General features: G+C 42.9%; 2 protein-coding genes across 4 annotated transcripts in view; one reads left to right on the top strand and one right to left on the bottom strand.

The window, feature by feature from the left end:
• Positions 1 to 1,282: 1,282 nt before the first annotated feature.
• On the top strand, positions 1,283 to 8,255 carry tmem267 (transmembrane protein 267). 3 transcript variants are annotated; one of them, XR_003777876.2, is made up of 5 exons: positions 1,295 to 1,369; positions 3,846 to 3,936; positions 5,179 to 5,619; positions 5,921 to 6,684; positions 6,786 to 8,255. XR_003777876.2 is itself a non-coding variant. In XM_029117176.2 (4 exons), the coding sequence occupies exons 3-4, from the start codon at positions 5,236 to 5,238 to the stop codon at positions 6,254 to 6,256; spliced, it is 720 nt and encodes a 239-aa protein (XP_028973009.1). In that variant the 5' UTR covers positions 1,295 to 1,369; positions 3,846 to 3,936; positions 5,179 to 5,235; the 3' UTR covers positions 6,257 to 8,255. The 3 variants fall into 3 exon arrangements, 2 of the variants coding, with proteins under 2 accessions (XP_028973011.1, XP_028973009.1); XM_029117176.2 differs by having other exon boundaries at positions 5,921 to 8,255; XM_029117178.2 differs by lacking the exon at positions 3,846 to 3,936 and having other exon boundaries at positions 1,283 to 1,369; positions 5,921 to 8,255.
• A 9,849-nt stretch (positions 8,256 to 18,104) lies between these two features.
• il11ra (interleukin 11 receptor, alpha) overlaps positions 18,105 to 20,499 on the bottom strand; it is a 33,540-nt gene continuing 31,145 nt past the window's right edge. Inside the window, exon 12 of the mRNA XM_020042724.3 lies at positions 18,105 to 19,914. The gene's annotated coding sequence lies outside the window, so the exon portion shown is untranslated. The remainder of the gene's footprint in view (positions 19,915 to 20,499) is intronic.

A 20,499-nucleotide genomic window follows, 5' to 3' on the forward strand; every position in this document is an offset into this window, starting at 1 on the left:
TAAGGTAGATTACACATTGTGTTACTTTAGTGGTTTATGGAAAGTTCTGTGTAAAACTACAACCACCACCTCTCACAAGTACTAGCTTTATGAATAGCGTTCTTGAATACCGTTTATGAATAGCGTTATTAAAAACACTCAGTAAACATAGCTATGGCAATGTTGAATGAGTCCCAGCCTTAAGTGATGATAACATCTCTTTACATTCTGTGAGGTTACCCAACATAATGTCTGATGCATTGATCTACCACACCTGTGGGTGAAACAGGACTAGAATGGATTGTGATTGAATGCGCATTCTTATAGAACGTAAGTGCCTACTAAAGAAGAACTGAGGGCTTGTATGTTAAAATTGCTCCCAAATGACCACCCTAACAATATCTGAATAATATTAATGCATGTGGAGTACAACATTACAGGTTAACTCAGTTACCATTATACCAGGTATCTAACGACAAGACACAGGAAGATGTTTCAAATGGGAGGCTCAGGAAATAGCTGCACACAGCCAACAGCAAGCTAGCCAGACCATGTTGGCATTATCTACCATGTCTTGGCATTTTTAAAATTCATTAGGGAACAACTATTTTGTATGACCTGTGGGGACTATTGCCCCTATCCACTACCTGGCCAGTGGGGTGTACTGCCCCTGTTCCACTACCTGACCAGTGGGGTCTACTGCCCCTGTTCCACTACCTGACCAGTGGGGTCTACTGCCCCTGTTCCACTACCTGACCAGTGGGGTCTACTGCCCCTGTTCCACTACCTGACCAGTGGGATCTACTGCCCCTGTTCCACTACCTGACCAGTGGGGTCTACTGCCCCTGTTCCACTACCTGACCAGTGGGGTCTACTGCCCCTGTTCCACTACCTGACCAGTGGGGTCTACTGCCCCTGTTCCACTACCTGACCAGTGGGATCTACTGCCCCTGTTCCACTACCTGACCAGTGGGGTCTACTGCCCCTGTTCCACTACCTGACCAGTGGGGTCTACTGCCCCTGTTCCACTATATGTATTATTTCTTCACTTGCCTTGGCAATGTAAACAAATTTATTTTTATTCGATTTGAGAGGGAAATTAGATGCTGAGATGTTTTTCATCGTGGTAGCTTTCTACTCGAGATTTTTCACCGCCTATCCTAAATACCTTTAAACTAGCTCATAAAACAAACAAGGGAAGTATTTTTGATCTGGGCAGACAAACCTGTTTATGATTGGACATTAATTCATCAACTACTGATATTTATTTTCACCAATAGCATTTGTTGTAGGTGTGCACGCCCTGCTAGGGGCGGGACTGCTTTCTACTGTATACAGATTAGTCCGATGTTAGCTAGCCTACAGTAGGTGGAGGAAAAGCTACAATGGGGTGAGTGACAAATGTTGTAATATTTTCATCTACGGTGTTATTTAATTTCAGTGACTTTGGTGTCATAACATTGCTACATCTAGGAAATCAAACACACTTGTAGTCTATAATGTTATCCAACCGTTTTGTAGATTCAGTGGGGATTCCCCTTGCCAACTAGCCTAGGGTAACATTAGCTAACTAGCTAAGCAACTAGCTAGCCAGCTATAAGTAAAGGAAGTATATTGAAATACAAAGTCAATTCAGTTGTTCCAAAACGAACGCGTTAACTATGTTGTCAAGTGATAATGCACAATCTTGCAAGTTATGCCGATCCAGTAGCTGACCAGCTACCGTCGTGATATCATATCGGCATTTTGACATTGAGCACTATATGAAATGTCTTAGCTTGCTATCTCGAAGCTGACTACATTGTCTCGTCATGCCCGCCTACACAGCAGCCAATGTAACGGTTAGTTCAGTAGGCTGCAGTACAGCAGAGGCTTCTGTAGAATTATATAAACGTTTGCATTTCGTAACATTACTTCAACTTATGGTCATTTTCAAACCATCGATCAAGAAATGCCCATTATTAGTCATTTTTGGTCTTGTGCGAAACGTCCTGGAAAACAAGGAGGAACATTGTAACCCCTGACAGCAGTCTTGAGTGATTCTGCCTTAGTACACATTCTGCCTCCATTCATGCATGTCTGTCTCTTTCGGTATGAATCAATATGTCTTTCATTGCTGTAAATGACTTAGTTTCAGGATGTGCACTGTGTGGACTAATTGAAGACATGACTTGTGGTACACTCTGGTATATGACAACCGTCACATTTAGGGGTGGGACTATATGAGAATTTAATGCCATGATTATCCGGACAAAAATTATCCTCATTTACAATTTTATCCCGATTTAATAACAATCCCAATAACAATTCAGATTTCTAGCTCAAAATGGCTGATCGGAATTTCTTCCATAACGTAAATATTGGTCTTGTTAATTTAAAAAGCCATTACAATAAAATGATACCAAAGAAGGTTTTTAATAATTAACTAATACTATAACATGTAAATCTAAATATTTATGTTTGATTGCTTCAGTGACAATACATTGCAGAGGATGTTGTGGCATTTGGTGAGAGATGCGCTCCACCAGTTAAATAAAACCAGTAGTCAGGAACACCTTGGTGACTGGGAAGAGACTTTTCAAGTCACCCATCTGAGGATCAGGGGTGAAAATGGATTTCATTTCGTGCACATTTGATGTGCCTTATTGGCTAATAATAGGCCTATTTGATGTGTTAATTCCTCATAATAACTTTATAATACATTATAACAGCTTCCGTTATGTTGTGCAGATCATGCAGATAGAAGTTATATAGATGGACCAAAATAACAGATGTTATTTTGACCCGCGCAAATGACCTGTGTCTATTTGTCTTGTCTTGTCACTTTCAGTAGGAAAGCATTAACAATTAGCTTACAATATAAACACATTTATAATTAGAAAATCGAAAGAGATATGTATACATTTGTATCCTATTCATATTCTCTACAATTTGTAGTTTAACTTTTTTTTTTCTGCATGAATCACTCATGTTTTCTAGGATAAATATCATAGATTTGTTTGAGATCAACCTTGTTTCCCAGCTTGTTCTCTGCGGTAATGGAATGGACATGTGCATATAGTGGGAAGTGGAGATGTAACCAGAAGCTCTTTTGTAGGGTGGTTGGACTAGTACTGTTGTGAAGGAGTTGGGAAACTAGTTTATTAATTATATCATTGTCCAACGCAATGAATAGCCTAAAACACTTCTTTATGTGTGTATGATAAAGGCATCGTAACTCTTGAGGGACGTTCATTTTAATGAGCCTACTATCAGACCCCCCCCCCCCCCCCCCCCACACACACACACACACCTTTATAACTACACATGTACACAGGCCAGGTAGACCTACACATGTACACAGGCCAAGCAATATCCTATTCAACAAATAAATGAAATTGCACACACTAGCAGGTGAGACAGATGCATTTATAATAAACCCTGTCTTCCTGCCTCTTCATTTAAAAAAAGGGATGTCTTATAAAAATACTGAATTGTAGATTGTGGGAAATCTGAGACTGGCCCAGCTATAATATAAAATACATGTGCAACATCAATGGCCACTGCCAGACAGGTTAAAACAATTTAGCTGACTTAATGCAGCCTTTTCTGACAAAATTAAGATCTGATCCCTCATTTCTGGCATATTTCGGATCAGATATGGCCAACTTTAGATTCCAGTCGGATTGGGTATTGATTTTACGACAAACCAGATGGATGTTTTGGGTATGTCACGGATACAGTTCAGATGGGATATATATTTCGTGGTCCCACAAAGACCTCGACCTTAGGACACTTTCTTCTGTCTGTGGTTCATACCTGTCTGTGGTTCATACCTGTCTGTGGTTCATACCTGTCTGTGCTTCATACCTGTCTGTGTACCTCAGGGCTATTCAATTCTGGTCCTGGCGGGCTGAAATATTTCTGGTTTTCTTCCTCACCTTCTAATCAGGGATTGGCTCAGAGTTGGGACACCAGGTGAGTACAGTTGTCTAGCAGCATTTTGGCCCTCCAGGACAGGACTTAAAGAGCCCTGATCTAGATAATAAGCAGCTTGGCACAGCAGACTGGAACATGATGCATACATACATACACATTGACATGCATGTTTCGCTTTAAATGGAGTAGGGTGGTGGCATTAAACAATTTGATTACATTTTATAGGATTACATTTGTAATCTCCATTTAAATTATACTGTCATTGTGTTCATTCTTACATTTAAGAACATTTCAAATTCTTGGTGCTTAATTTGTCCAATAATTAACAATTATTATATTTATTTTTATGTAGATTTAAAAACTTTTTAAGTCAGTCAGGGCAGGGAGAGATCTAAAACATGCAGGGCAGGGGGGTGTCCAGGAGCAGGGTTGAGAAACACTGGTCTGTGTTCAGCACTCTGGTTCAGGGAAAGCCAGGTGGAACCACAGAGGCCTAGCCCCACAATACCTTACAGATCCCCTTGACTAAACCCCTAGGGACAACCTTGTGAACTAATGGAAATGAACTTAGCATGAACAGTCATGTTCATGTTTTTTTATTATTATTTCAAAGTTCATTTTAGCGAGGTTCTTTGACAGACTGTCCAACAATGTGTTAGGGATTAATGAACCTGCACACATTTTCAATATTTGTTGTTTGTCCCACTTTAATGGTTAGCTGAATTGTGGACTAATGAATCTGGGTTGGAGCTGGCCTGCATGTCTCCTGGCTCTACTTGAATCTGGGTTGGAGCTGGCCTGCATGTCTCCTGGCTCTACTTGGCAGGAGAACTATTTAAAGATCCACATCCAAAGTGACATTTTAATGGGACAGCTGTCTTTGTTATCAAAAGAGAACTGAGGCAGAAGACCGGACTTCATGCCAAAGTGAAGCTTCCAGCTTCCTGTCCTAGTAGTCGAGTGGCCTCTGGCAACATTTACCCATAGTGACAAACAAGACCACTTAGTCTAACCAACAGTCCCCATCTGGGCAGCTTGCTAGTATCATGGTCTTTCATAATGTTTAGGGAGTATCATGGTCTTTCATAATGTTTAGGGAGTATCATGGTCTTTCATAATGTTTAGGGAGTATCATGGTCTTTCATAATGTTTAGGGAGTATCATGGTCTTTCATAATGTTTAGGGAGTATCATGGTCTTTCATAATGTTTAGGGAGTATCATGGTCATTCATAATGTTTAGGGTGTTGTTATAGTTTCAGAGTCATTATTCTGTGTTCCAGTTTGCCAGCCAGGTGTTACTGACCCCGTATGGAAGAGGACCTTCCCCCAGCAGTGACATGCGAGGGTTTCACTCCAAGCTGGACTCGTCATCCTCAGCTGGGGTGGCTGGGGGCTCCGTGCCCCTGAGCCTGGCTGTGGAGACGGAGAAAGCCCAGGCTCTGCTCCAGACCTTCTCCTCTGCCTCCTTGCTGGCCAGCACTGGGATTGGGGCCTTCTGCCTGCTGGCTGATCATGTCCTGCAGCTGAACGCACTCCAGCACCACCTGTGGCTGCGGGCGGTGCTGGACAACACTGTCCACGGGGTCATAGGCCTCTGGTCCTGGGCCATTGTCATCGGAGTCAGGAAGAAGAGCGACTTCTATGAAGTTATCTTAGCAGGGATTCTGGCCTCTCTTATTGACCTGGACCACTTTTATATGGCTGGCTCCCTCTCTCTCAAAGTAAGGAGGACTTCTGTTGCTTTGATCTTCAGGCATAGATCATTTGTAGTCATATTGTTACTGTACACACTTATAGTACTGATATTATTACCTAAACTGTGTTCTATTATAAATAAAGTGTTATAGTACTGATATTATTATAGTACTGATATTATTACCTTAACCGTGTTCTATTATAAATAAAGTATTAATGGTTAAATGCCGTTATTGAAGGATGTTCACTAGATATTTACTAGATATTTTACGCTGTTATGTAGGTGTTTGGTTGTCATGTGTCTGATGTCACCCCCCTCCCCTCCAGGCAGCCACCAGCCTCGCCCACCGCCCCCCCCTGCACTGCTCCACCTTCATCCCCATCCTGTGCCTGTCTCTCCGGCTGGTTCTTTGGCTGGGCAGGCTGAAGGACTCCTGGTGCTCTCTGCCCTGGATGCTGTTCATCTCCCTGGCCTCACACCACATCAGGGACGGGGTTCGCCACGGCCTGTGGGTGTGTCCGTTCGGTAACACAGCGCCCATCTCCTATTGGCTGTACGTGAGCATCACGGCGACGATGCCACACCTCTGCTCCGTGCTCATGTACCTGACAGGAACTAGAGAGGTGATCTCCACTAAACATGGCATTGCCATTGACGTCTGACGGACAGGAACTAGAGAGGTGATCTCTACTAAGTACAGCATCAACATCTGACGGACAGGAAGGTCCAACACTATGATGCTTTTCAAATGGCACCCTCTTCATTGGTTGTGCCCTTCTCCAGACCACAGCCCTGTTTCCTGTATAGTGCGTCACTTTTGAGCAGGGCCCTATTCCTTATATTGGGCACTTTTGAAGTGTAGACAACGTCAGCCCCATTCGATCCTGCTCTGATCAGAAGTAGTGAACTATAAAGTGAATAGTGTGTCATTTGGGAGGCATTACTTCCTACCATGCCATTACCATGGAAACTTCTTCCACTTCTCTTCCTCTCCTTCTGTCTGTCTGTCTGCCTTCCTTTAGTCCTTCACTCTCTGTCTGTCAGGCCAGGAGGAGGTGTTTTAGCTGTCTGTCTGTCAGGCCAGGAGGAAGTGTTGTAACTGTCTGTCTGTCAGGCCAGGAGGAAGTGTTGTAACTGTCTGTCAGGCCAGGAGGAGGTGTTGTAACTGTCTGTCTGTCAGGCCAGGAGGAGGTGTTGTAACTGTCTGTCTGTCAGGCCAGGAGGAGGTGTTGTAACTGTCTTTCAGGCCAGGAGGAGGTGTTGTAACTGTCTGTCAGTCAGGTTATGAGGTTGTTGTGTCTGTCATTGAAGGTGTCATGACTGTGTCAAGCCAGGGGGAGATGTTGTAACTGTCATTCAGGCTAGGAGGAGGTGTTGTAACTGTCATTCGGGCTAGGAGGAGGTGTTGTAACTGTCATTCGGGCTAGGAGGAGGTGTTGTAACTGTCGATCAGGCTAGGTGGTTTTGTCATGTCTGTCAGGGAGTCGAGTAGTGTTAGACTGGGTCACTTTGGGTCAGCTGGACCCAGAGTGCCTTGAATTCTAAAATGTCTGCAACTATTTGATGGATATGGCAACGTGACGGATGACATCATTTTGTGTTTTATTGATGGTGTAAAACAGTCTCAGTTGGTGCTCTGGAATCTTCTAGAAGTATTTATTTATTTATTTTGATCTGGTGACTGCCAAATGAGCTGTGTAAAGTCAGACTAGCCCCAACAATCACCCCTCATTCAAAGTCTACCTAATTAATGGGAAGAGTGACTGTCCAGGATTTGTATAAATGACCCTTAGCATGATTTAAGTCCACATCTGCGTTCAATATACTATTGTTAATTTACTCATGTTGCCTATATTTTGGTGGTTACCTATTTCTTTACTGAGTTGGAAAATGAATGGGAAAAGGGGACAACTCTGTATGAGGCAGAACATCTTCAGGAACAGAAGTGTTTCAATGTGTTTGTGTTGGAGCCTCCAGTGGCTTCATGAACCGTGTAGAAGACATGAAGTCTTGATGTCAAATGCATAACCCTGGCAGAGGAACACCAGGGAACCTGCTCAGTGTTCTGTTGTTAAGGTCTCATCTGTTCTTATTCATATAGTCCAGGAAAGATAAAATTTTTAGGAACAATATTTATATACTCTTTTACTAATTTTATATTTCAATTATTTCTGTCTACCATTTACTCTGGCTGTTCTGATCAGTAAATTGTTCTTAACGATTGTCACATTTATGTAGTGTACTTCTTTTGACCTGGGCTTTATGGGCCACAGTAAATATAGTAAAAAGGAAGTGTGCCACTGCCAACCATAGAGAATGATAGAGGCCCCTCTCATCCTCCATGGTAAATGACCAACCTGTGTGGGATCAGTGCAGTTTGATCATTGGCCTGAAGGAGGCATCAGAGAGTCACAATGGTACTCTGAAACTGTCCCTGTCTGATCTGCATTGAAACTATTTTTGCTGCTCTTTTTAATTGACAATGTGTACTTAATTCACACAATATGTTGCATTTTGCACATGTTTATTTATTTATAGTAATGTTATTTGTTGAATGTATATGTTGTATTTAAGTCTTACTTTCATATTGATACCCTAAAGACACTGGTTGCAGTGAAAGTTGTGATTTGTTTCCTGAATAAATATTCCTTGTTGACCACATGTTGTGTGGCCAGTGTTTCTTGGTGAACCTTGGAGTTGTTAGTTATGGGTGTGTTGGATATACACTGACATGATGCATGTTAACAGGAATCAATATAATCAATGATTAGTTGATCACATGAACATTTCAAATGCTTTGATGACTTTGTGCATTCAATCTGGGATTATCCTATTTTAGTACATTCAGTCTGGGATTTTTTTTTATTTTAGTGTAGCACACTAGACTTATTTAATATCTCTTCATATTTTCCATAGACCCCATTCTACACTCTGTGCAATTGCTGCTACTTTACACTGTAATGTATCTTTTTGCTTTATATATTTGTTAATGCTTACTACGTAGATGTTGTGTGCCATGTTATAAGAATTTTATTGTTCAGAATGATGCTGTTATTCAGTGCATTTGATAAATAAAAGACTTTGACTTTGTATACCAGTCATAGCTAAGCTTTGGGAGACACCGGCTACAACATTAACAATACAACTCAAAGTGAATAATCTGTATGTTTTCAAGGCCAGCTTATCCTGTTTCTAACATGCATCTGTCATCCTGATTCTATCGTGATCTCTTCTGTTTATACTAATCTAATTACAATAATAGCACCAGGTTTACATGGGGCTTTGATGACAGAAGGACCCAATGGGTTCTGATTCTGATCAGATCTTAAGTGTAAATAGATGTGGATGAGTAGTGAATGTCAAAGACCATTGACTAGATCACCACCAGAAAGATGCCTGTCCTCACAGTCGCCCTGTTTATACCTGCCTTTAACAGGCACCCTCATCCTCTACACCGGTCAAATAGTGTTGGGACACTTTCAGGACAAAGGAAAACTTAAAACCGTGTATGAACAGGGCTTCTTTCTGTTTCACTGCAGTTAATTCCTGACACTGTAAGACCAGGACCTTGCTGACGGGAAACAGGAAATGCTGCCCCAGTCCAGCAGGAAGGGCAGATTCCTTTATGTTCCACTGTCCAAAACAGGACCGGTGCCAAGACAAACGGGGGAAGAGTGGAACGACCCCACAATATGGAGAGCAATAACCCAACAGCTCTGAGAGGGAGTTGAGCCAACATGTTATAATGGTGTGGGGCTTTTTCCCCCACGCCGGATACATTTTTAAATTGTGTCTTTATTTAAAATAATCATCCTGTTCCTTCTTATCGGAAACGTGAAAGCAAACCAGTGTTACAGGGGTCACCATTCTGGTGGTAGTTGTAGGTTTTTATACAATCTTAAAACCAGTCTGGGATTAGTTGTAGGTTTGTATACAGTACAAGACCAGTCTGGGATTAGTTGTAGGTTTTATACAGTACCATGACTAGTCTGGTAGTACTGTAGAAGTAGTAGATGGTTTTTCTACAGTGCCAAGACCAGTCTGGTGGTAGTTGTAGGTTTTCATACAGTACCAAGACCAGTCTGGTGGTAGTTGTAGGTTTTCATACAGTACCAAGACCAGTCTGGTGGTAGTTGTAGGTTTTATACAGTACCAAGACCAGTCTGGTGGTAGTTGTAGGTTTTATACTGTACCAAGACCAGTCTGGTGGTAGCTGTAGGTGCAGCCCGTCAGATTTTTGCCAGTCCTTTAAAAAGCGTATATCCTCAGATAAAGTGCAGTAACAATATTTTATAGATGACCTTTGTTATGATGTTATTAAAATATATTGACTAACTTTATTACTGATAACTGGCTTATGCCTCGATCAACATATTTGCATGATAGATGCACGTGGTTCGCAAATTATAGCAGCTCTACCTATCAGGTGTTATCAGGTGTTTATTTAGAAGAGGCGGGTTTAGCAGAGGAACAGGTATCTTGAAAACAGGAGGAAAGAAAGAAACAAGAGGTCGCTCGTGGTAGTATCACTGAATGCGAAGTAATATTTACCGCTATTTTAATGATTTTCCATGGTTAACGATAAGCTTTGTATGTTGAAGTCAGAAGGGACACTATATCAACTGTGCGGTACATACTGGAGTGTTGAGAGAGCTTTGGCATTGAGTTATTGAGACATAGTTATTAACAGCCGAACAGAAGATTATACAACCAGATAGCACTCTGAGTAACCGGGAAGGCCCGAATTTGACTGGGTACGTGGGAAGGAAGTTTCCTCTGCAACCGATCGCACACAGCGGCCTGGATACTGGAAAGGTCTTTTGCACGTGTTTGGGACTCAGACATCACCGGTAGTTTTTCCTGGCCTCAACGCTGCGGAGCCCGGAACAGGCCTGCGGCTGAAGGTACGTTTAATAATTATGCCTTATATTTGTAATTGAAACAGGGTTCACACAATGTCCTTGAAGTGTTTAAAGTACTTGAATAACTGTAAATCCTCCATTTAGTAAGTACTGATTATCCACGTTTACACACACACAGAAGTATACATACTTGGGTTTATAGCTGGGGCGGAGACAACATACTCAGTCCAGACCCAAAGCACACTGCTCACCCATCATAATTCACAAACAATGGATTTCTTTACATCTCACCACCGAGATGTACATATTTTGGCTGTCAGTATAGCCTCTTGTCTCTATCCTGAATAAATCCTCTTTTACCACTGGCGTGTTAATAGTTAATTGGCCATTCATGAATGACATTGATACAGTTAAACTGACTAACGTTTCTTACTTCCTCCACCACAAATAGCGTATATGTATGTCGATTGACACTGGCCTTTTTAACTTCGTTTTAGCCAATGATAAGCTTTACCGGAATCTAATAACTTACTGGAATAGTCATAAGAATTGAGCAATTGCTAGCGAGTCTGCCAAAGCTATTTAATTTCTTCATGGCATAAGAAAGTATTTTTTTCTATCTATAAAGGCAACGATAACTAACTTTTTAATCAAGTGATAGAAATGTAATATATAGCTCCGGATAAAATTAAGAGACCTTTTGCTTTCCTTTCCAATAAAGTTCAAAAGGAATGTTTTGAGTGAGGAACAGAAGCTTTCAATTTGCAATGGTCTCTTATTTTTAACCATTTTGTTCCTCACTTAAAACTTTCCTTTTTGACTATTTTGGAAAGGAAAGAAAAAGAACAGTGGTCTCTTAATTTCTTCCGGAGCGGTATATGTAATTTGCAAATTCCAAAACTTGACATGAGAGACGTACAAATGCAAATAATAAATGGTATCTATACTATCAGCAAAAATACAAAATACAAATGGTACCTGGGTGCACCCGGTTAAAATACCCCAAATTACTGGAAATATTTGGACCTCACTGTAGTATCACTTCTTTGATTACATCTTAAACAATCAAGACTTTTGTTAACACTCAATTGATACTTCAATCAACCCTCAATGTTGTAGATAACAATTTAGTACAAATGTCCACTGCACCACAATGTTAATATGTATTGTGTGCAACCATATTCAGTCATACCACCAAGACAATCAGACTGGCTTCAATTTGGTTGAAGATCCTTCCAAAATATAAATATCTCCACATGCAAATCCTAGTGTTCCCTTTCTTCAAATGGGTGACTCACCATCAACAGTCAGGTACCAGCCGAAGTCCACGTGCAAGGAAAAAGTTATGTCTCTAGGAAAAAACCTGACCTGTTTGCATTGTACAGGACAATAAAACACCATCAGTAAACAATACTGCTCAGTCATACAGTTAGGTCCGGAAATATTTGGACACTGACACAATGTTCCCAAGGCAAACAGGTCTTAAGTGACGGGTCAGACTAAGAGCGGTTCAAAACCCCCTTAATGATGCGTACAATTTTGAGTTCTGTGACGTCGCCCGGTATGGCGCAGCCAGGGCCCCACCCTGGAGCCAGGCCCGGGGTTGGGGCTCGTATGCGAGCGCCTGGTGGCCGGGCCTTTCCCCATGGGGCCCGGCCGGGCATAGCCCGAACGGGCGACATGGGGCCGCCTTCCCGTGGGCTCACCACCCACAGGAGGGACCATAAGGGGCCGGTCGAAGAGGATCGGGCGGCAGTCGAAGGCAGGGGCCTAGACAACCCGATCCCTGGACACGGAAACTAGCTCTAGGGACGTGGAACGTCACCTCGCTGGCGGGGAAGGAGTCTGAGATCGTGCGTGAGGTTGAGAGGTTCCGATTAGAGGTAGTCAGGATCACCTCTACGCACGGCTTGGGCTCTGGAACCACACTCCTTGAGAGAGGATGGACTCTTCACCACTCTGGAGTTGCCCATGGTGAGAGGCGGCGGGCTGGTGTGGGTTTGCTTATAGCTCCCCAGCTCTGCCGCCATGTGTTGGAGTTTACCCCGGTGAACGAGAGGGTCGTTTCCCTGCGCCTACGGGTCGGGGATAGGTCTCTCACTGTTGTTTGTGCCTACGGGCCGAACGGCAGGGCAGAGTACCCAACCTTCTTGGAGTCTCTGGGAGGGGTGCTGGAAAGTGCTCAGACTGGGGACTCTATCGTTCTACTGGGGGACTTCAACGCCCACGTGGGCAACGACAGTGAAACCTGGAGGGGCGTGATTGGGAGGAACGGCCCCCCTGATCTGAACACGAGCAGTGTTCAGTTATTGGACTTCTGTGCTAGTCACACTTTGTCCATAACGAACACCATGTTCAAGCATAAGGGTGTCCATCAGTGCACGTGGCACCAGGACACCCTAGGCCGCAGGTCGATGATTGACTTTGTTGTCGTCTCATCTGACCTGCGGCCGTATGTCTTGGACACTCGGGTGAAGAGAGGGGCGGAGCTGTCAACTGATCACCACCTGGTGGTGAGTTGGATCCGATGGCGGGGGAGGAAGCTGGACAGACTCGGCAGGCCCAAGCGTACTGTAAGGGTCTGCTGGGAACGTCTGGCCGAGTCTCCTGTCAGAGAGATCTTTAACTCTCACCTCCGGCAGAGTTTCGACTGGATCCTGAGGGAGGCTGGAATATTGAGTCCGAGTGGACCATGTTCTCCACCGCCATTGTCGAAGCGGCCGCTCGGAGCTGTGGCCGTAAGGTCTCCGGTGCCTGTCGAGGCGGCAATCCCCGAACCCGGTGGTGGACACCGGAAGTAAGGGATGCCGTCAAGCTGAAGAAGGAGTCCTATCAGGCCTGGTTGGCTTGTGGGACTCCTGAGGCAGCTGACGGGTACCGACAGGCCAAGTGGGCTGCAGCTCGGGCCTGGGAGGAGTTTGGTGAGTCCATGGAGAAGGCTGGCCTATCGGCTGGCCTCGAAGAGATTCTGGCAAACCATCAGGAGAGGGAAACAGTGCCCTACCAACGCTGTTTACAGTAGAGTTGGGCAGCTGTTGACCTCAACTGGGGATGTCGTCGGGCGGTGGAAGGAGTACTTCGAGGATCTCCTCAATCCCGCTGTCATGTCTTCCATTGAGGAAGCAGAGGATGAGGGCTCAGAGGTGGTCAAGAAACTCCTCGGTGGCAAGGCACCGGGGATGGATGAAATCCGCCCTGAGTACTTCAAGTCTCTGGATGTTGTGGGGCTGTCTTGGTTGACACGCCTGTGCAACATTGCGTGGCGGTCGGGGACAGTGCCTCTGGGATGGCAGACCGGGGTGGTGGTCCCTCTTTTTAAGAAGGGGGACCGGAGGGTGTGTTCCAACTATATGCCAGGGTTCTGGAGAGGAGAATAAGGCCGATAGTAGAACCTCGGATTCAGGAGGAACAGTGTGGTTTTCGTCCGGGCTGTGGAACACTGGACCAGCTCTATACCCTCTACGGGGTGTTGGAGGGTTCATGGGAGTTTGCCCAACCAATCCACATGTGTTTTGTGGATTTGAAGAAGGCATTCGACTGTATCCCTCGCGGCATCCTGTGGAGAGTGCTTCGGGAATATGGGGTCCTGGGTCCTTTGCTAAAATGATAAACTTGGATTAGCAAACACAACGTGCCATTGGAACACTGGGGTGATGGCTGCTGATTATATGTAGATATTCCATTAGAAATCAGCTGTATCCAGCTACAATAGTCATTTACAACATTAACAATGTCTACACAATTTCATGTTATTTTAATAAACAATAAATATGATTTTCTTTTAAAAACAAGGACATTTCTACGTGACCCCAAACTGTTGTGAACATATAGACATCCAGTAATGATTTCTAATCTTGTTATAAATTCAGTTCTGACTTAAGCACTGAGAAACTGTCTCATTGAAAGCTAATGTTTCATGTATTTGTTAATTCTATATGTTTTTGAATGTTCCTTAAAAAGAAATAGTTTTAATAGTAATTGTTAATTTAAAAGATTACACTTGGACTTTATCGTCATGGTATCGAAATGAGTATTGAGAAATTTATTTTCTCTGGTATCGTATCAAAGTTCAAAAATCAGCTTTTTCGTGACATCCCTATTAGACTGTTAAAGGAAATGTGTACATCGACTAAGTCTATTTGCATTTCCCACAATATGTTGCATAAGCGCCTACAGTAACAGACTACTGCATTTAAATTAGGATGTTATCCCACATCTACACACCCCTCACAGCATGACAATGACCCGAAGCACCACAAAAGCCACCATGGAGTGGCTATAGAATGAAAAGGTACACGTCTTTGAGGGGCCCAGTTGGAGCCCCGACCTAAATCCCACCAAAAATTTGTGGGACGTGTTGTGGAAATTTCTTTATACAACGTATTCTCTGAGTAAAGGACTGAGTCCCACTGTTTAGATAGTTAGAGGAATGTGTGGGATCTGGTATTTGCATAGGGGACATCTATTGTCTGTCCAGATGCAGATCAATGGGTTTTAGGACAAGATAGGAGAAGATACAACAGGGGGCAGTAAGGTCAGTTGGCCCCTTTGGGTAAACACTACAGTAAACATTATGGCAGGAAGGATAAGGTGGGGGAAGATAGCATTTGACTTGTGTGATAGAACAAAGGGAAAGGTGTTTGATTGACATGAGACAGATGGCAGCATCTTACCACACCCCTTTTTCCTATGTGATATATACGGTTGAATGAGCTATATTAGTTAGTCTCCTCAGACGATTATGTTTGTGTAAGCGGTTGACGCGTCTCTCATAATAGTCTCTGTGCATAATAATTAATAAAATAATGTACAAAGAGAACTTTGTTTCTGTGTCCCTTACTCCGAGTGTCGATACATGGAATTACCATCACAGACGGCATGGTGAAATAATGTCAGATCTAGAGGTGCAAAGGTGGTCAAGACCACACACGGCTGGAAGTACTGCCAAAGGTGGTTCCACAAAGTCAAAGGGTGGTGGAGAATTATCATTGTGTTACTTCAGTTTTTAAGAAGAGCAAATGTCTCTGACTGACTGACTACCCCTTGTTAAATAGTATAGTGGTTAGAGAAACGGACCTGTAAACTATAGGTCCCGAGTTTGTTTCTCCTTGCATGTGAAGCGCAGTATGCATTATGATTTATTCTGTATAGACCAAAACTTTGCTGGCTAAAACCTTCAGTATCTATGTTATCGTAAGCCTGAAAATAACCAGGTTATATTACGGTTATACTGCAACTGTTTGGAAGTATGCATCCGTGCATGCCTTATGGGTCAGGATAGACTAACACATGGCTACAACACACATTAGTTACGTTATAGTAAGCCTTAACTTAAACTGTATACGGCTATATTGCGACTGTTTCTGGCATGGAAAAATTCATCTTCAGTCTCACTAGCAATTGCTCAATTCTTATGATTATTCCAGTATGTTAGTAGATACCGGTAAAGCGTATTACTGGCTAATACGTGGTTAAAACGGCCAGTGGCAAACGCCATACATAGACTTTTTGTGGTGGTAAACTTAGTAGGAAACGTTAGTCAGTTTAAGTGAATCAATGTCATTCATGAATGGCCAGTTAACTTTTAAAACGGCCAGTGGCAAAAGAGGATTTGTTCAGGATAGAGACGAGGCTATACTGACAGCCAGAAAATATACAGTTGGGTGGTGTAGTGGTTAACACAGACTTTCACGTGGGCAACCCGGGTTTGAATCTCAAGATGGCAACACTTTCTATTTTGGATGCTGGCTGAACTAGGCTTTCCTGGTTTCTTGTTTCTATATCATTTTATTTTAGAATTTAAAAAAAATCCCTTGTGTGTGAATTATGGTGGGTAGAACCGTGTGCTTTGTGTCTGTACCAAGTATGTTGTCTCCGCACCAGCTATAAACCCAAGTATGTATACTTCTGTGTGTGTGTAAACGTGGATAATCAGTACTTACTAAAAGGAGGATTTACAGTTATTCCAGTATTTTGTTGTATATTTTAGAATTTAAAAAAATCCCTTAAATGTGGATTATGGTGGGTGGAACTGTGTATTCATTCTGAGCAAACTTGGAGAACAAATTATTATAACAAAAACAAAATGTATTAGATCAAGAATGTGATAAAATAATATTTATTTCACAGAAGTACAAACATGTAAAGAGAAAAAAAAACAGCTTATCATATTGTCGTACACCAAACGCTGTTAACATCTTCATCTTAGCTGTCCTAACTCTGGTCCAGGGCATTTTTCTAAGCTTAACCAAGTGACATCCTGGTCCAGAGCTAGTGTATCTTTATCCATATCAAACCAGCAGCGCCAGCCCCTGATCACCACACTGATCATCATTAGTCAACATCAATGCACATCAAGAAAGAAAGAAAGAAAGAAAATTGTCAACAGGGCTGTTCACACCTGTTCCTAACGTGTTCTTTTAACTGATCTTGTCCGCATTCTGATTGTGGCTTTTTTACATGATTAAAAGATAGTCTGGGATCTGATCTTATTAGTATAAATGGACAAGAGCAGGTGGAAGGAAGGCTGGATCCGTTAGAACCAGGTGACCATGTCCTGTGACGATATAAACAGGAGAGACATGGTTATTATATTGGTCTCACCACGGAGACCCTCGTTGTTCCAAGATGGGATAAAAGGTTCGGCATTTTAGTCAGGGAGAAATCCGGTCCAACTGGAAAGAAAGGCAGTAGTAATGCCCTGTCAGTTTTTACTTTGTAGGGCCCAGCATGTTGGCAGTTAAACAGTTATGGATTTGTTCATCCAAATGCTGACTGGGTAATTCTATCTAGCCAACAGAACAAGGCAGATACATTCTTCAGAGTGGATTGGTTTCTACACTATCACAACAATGGCAAAACATCATTGTTTTTGACCAACATGGCTGACCTGTTCTCCCAGATCATAAGGCTCGTGTCCAGTTTAGTTTTCAAATGACTAGTTCTATGGATCTCACATTGACTTTGGAACAAACTGAACACACAGTACAATAATCTTAGAAAATAACATAGAATTATTCCACACCATTTTCCCAAAAGATGTTTGTTGGTTATTTACCAATCCCCAATATAATCTCTAACATTTTTAACCTCTTTACCAATAACCAATATAATCTCTAACAGGTAGTTACCTCCATCAGTTATAATCTCTTAACCAGTAATAACCACAGCCTCTGTTTTCCCTGGGATAGGTGACCAACCATGAGGAGGATAAAGAAGACATAGCGTTTTGGTCCAGAGCTTGTTGAGGCTCCCAGAAGCATCAGACGTAACCCCATGGACCAGAGATGACTAGGACACCAATTCAGATGTAACCCCCTTGACCAGAGATAACCAAAACACAGCTTCAGGTAAACACCCCAGAAGCCTATTTCTATTGTAGTATTGTAGTGATGGCCATTCAAGGCTTCATTAGCATTATTTTATTTTATTATTTTATTTTAACAGCATGATATTATGCTAGCGTCACTCAGATTTTCTTTATCAATAAAAAAAAGCCATAATTGAAATGTATAAGGCAATATAGTTAACAATCTAGTCTGTGAAAAAGACTAGATTGTACATTTTATGTTTAATGTCCGTTCCAGACTAGACTGTTAACTATATTACCTTATATATTTCAGTGACAGCTTTTATTTAGAAAAAGAAAATCTGAGTTAGCACTGCTAGCATAATATCCTGCTGCTAGAAGAACGCTAATGAAGCCTCGAATGGCCATCACTACAGTGTGGAACAAACTTGATGATTGACTTCTAACTTCCACCATTATGGTCATGCTGAAGCAGACAGCCATCCCAAATTGCACCCTATTACCTTCAGAATAGACACAATGTCAACTCTATCCCTTAGAACAGAGGTCCCGTATTAAACTCAATGCTCCTGCCTTTAAACAAGCAGACTCAGAACTATTGAAGCACTTGTACACCCCCAAGGTACTGATGCTACTGTTGCATTTCTTAAGGTAATCGTCAAGGCCTCTATGTGTCGGTGTGTGAGTGCGAACAGGAACATGCAATCAGATGGCTGGGTAGAGGAATGATGCCCTGACGTGGCAAAACACATTGTCAGGTTAAAACACCATCTTTGGCACAGAGAACTGTCAGAGGTAGGGCAGAACATTATCTAAAGATGTCGAATGATAATTTGATCTTTGTATTATTGCAGGAATTTCCCTAAATAGCATAGACCGTAATAATTAAAATTTTGCAATTGGCTCATATTAAGATTCGACATCTGTAGCAACAACAAATCTTTTGGAATAGAGGTCCAATTTTAAATCGCTGTGTGTAAAACTTGGGAAACACTGATATTTATAATAAACTTATGGAAAGGAGTCCACATAACAGTACAATGAAACGTGTAAAAATAGCGTAACATATGATCTATTTCATTCTGTTGGTTAATAAACAATATACAAATAGCTAAAACAGTCCACGGATGACTACTGGCTTGAGAGAACATGACGTTTCTCCTCTACCCAGAGGCATTAACTCTGAGCTAAGGCAGTTTGTTTTTTACATTCCTACACAGTGTTGTGGCACCAGGAGGGACTGTCCTGAAATGGAGGGTGCTGTTTCACAATGAACTTCATCCACGCAGAGAGACTTCAGGTAATATTCCATGGTTTTGCCCCACATGTAGATAAAACGCTGGGGAGGTTCAACCAATCCATTAGATGTGGAGGAGCGTTGTCTTGTTAAAGTCCGAACATAGGCTGTCACTTTCTGTGTCCCTTGAAAACAGGAACATGTGCTTGTAGAAGATGGAAGTCCCTTCAACAAGAGAACAAAGCACATAAACACTGCCAGTCTGTGGGAGAGGTAGAGGTAACTCTTCCCAGACCAACCTCAGACTAACATACTCCTGTTGCAGGAGTCGCCAGACTGCAACTGACAGAACTCTCCCCCTTGTCCAATAGCCTTGCACACTTCTTCTCTTAAGTTTCTCTTCCACTGAAATCCAGAGGAATTGGCAAGTTTATAACCTCTATACTGCGTTGTCACTAGCTTCTATTGTCACCTCAAGGTTAGATTCCATATCTGCAAAGTCCAAATGTTTTAATGTAAGGCTAGGCACCAGTGAAGCTAGTGACACTTGTATAATGCCAACAGTATAACCATAATGCCCTGATCTCTGCTTCTTCACAGCATTCTACAAGTCAACAATGAAAGGTTGCAGACAGTCAGACCATTCTATGTACAGGTCTTCTGCCCTCAAGAGTGTGGTTGCTACATACTGTAGAGAACGTTATGTTGAGCCTCATAGCCAATCAGGATAGATTTAGCTCCACTTGAAGGAGTCGGTCGGTCATTCCGCCACGTCTGTCGGCAGGCAGAATCAGAAGGCCAGGCATATGCTGCGAATGGCTTGTGGAAAGCATGTTGTGAATTCTGGTAGGACGTGGCTTTGTGGAGACTAGAGGCCCTATAAGGGCTGAGAGTAGGGGCCAACCAAGGGGTCTGAGGAGAGGAGACAAACACCATTTTAATAAGATGTTAAGGACAAAGTCTGTTGAGGCAGTGTTCAGTCATTTTGTGTCGAGTTGGAAAAAACTGCCTGAAAATCTCAGACCTGCTCCAACATTAACCACTTTTGAATCTTAGTTTACGTGTCCCTGGTGATGTTTTTATTTTTGTGTATTTCTAATGTAAAGCACTTTGAATTGCATGAAAGAACGTAAGTTACTGTAGCCCCCCCCCGTAGGAAGGCCCACCTACTTAAGTCCCCCCCTACTATTAGTCTCCCCCAAGACACCCCCCCCGTATTAGTCTCCCCCAAGACACCCCCCCCCGTATTAGTCTCCCCAAAGACACCCCCCCCGTATTAGTCTCCCCCAAGACACCCCCCCCGTATTAGTCTCCCCCAAGACACCCCCCCCGTATTAGTCTCCCCCAAGACACCCCCCCCGTATTAGTCTCCCCCAAGACACCCCCCCCGTATTAGTCTCCCCCAAGACACCCCCCCGTATTAGTCTCCCCCAAGACACCACCCCCCGTATTAGTCTCCCCCAAGACACCCCCCCCGTATTAGTCTCCCCCAAGGTT

Source organism: Esox lucius, chromosome 23 (assembly GCF_011004845.1).
Source record: "Esox lucius isolate fEsoLuc1 chromosome 23, fEsoLuc1.pri, whole genome shotgun sequence".
Lineage (NCBI taxonomy): Eukaryota > Metazoa > Chordata > Actinopteri > Esociformes > Esocidae > Esox > Esox lucius.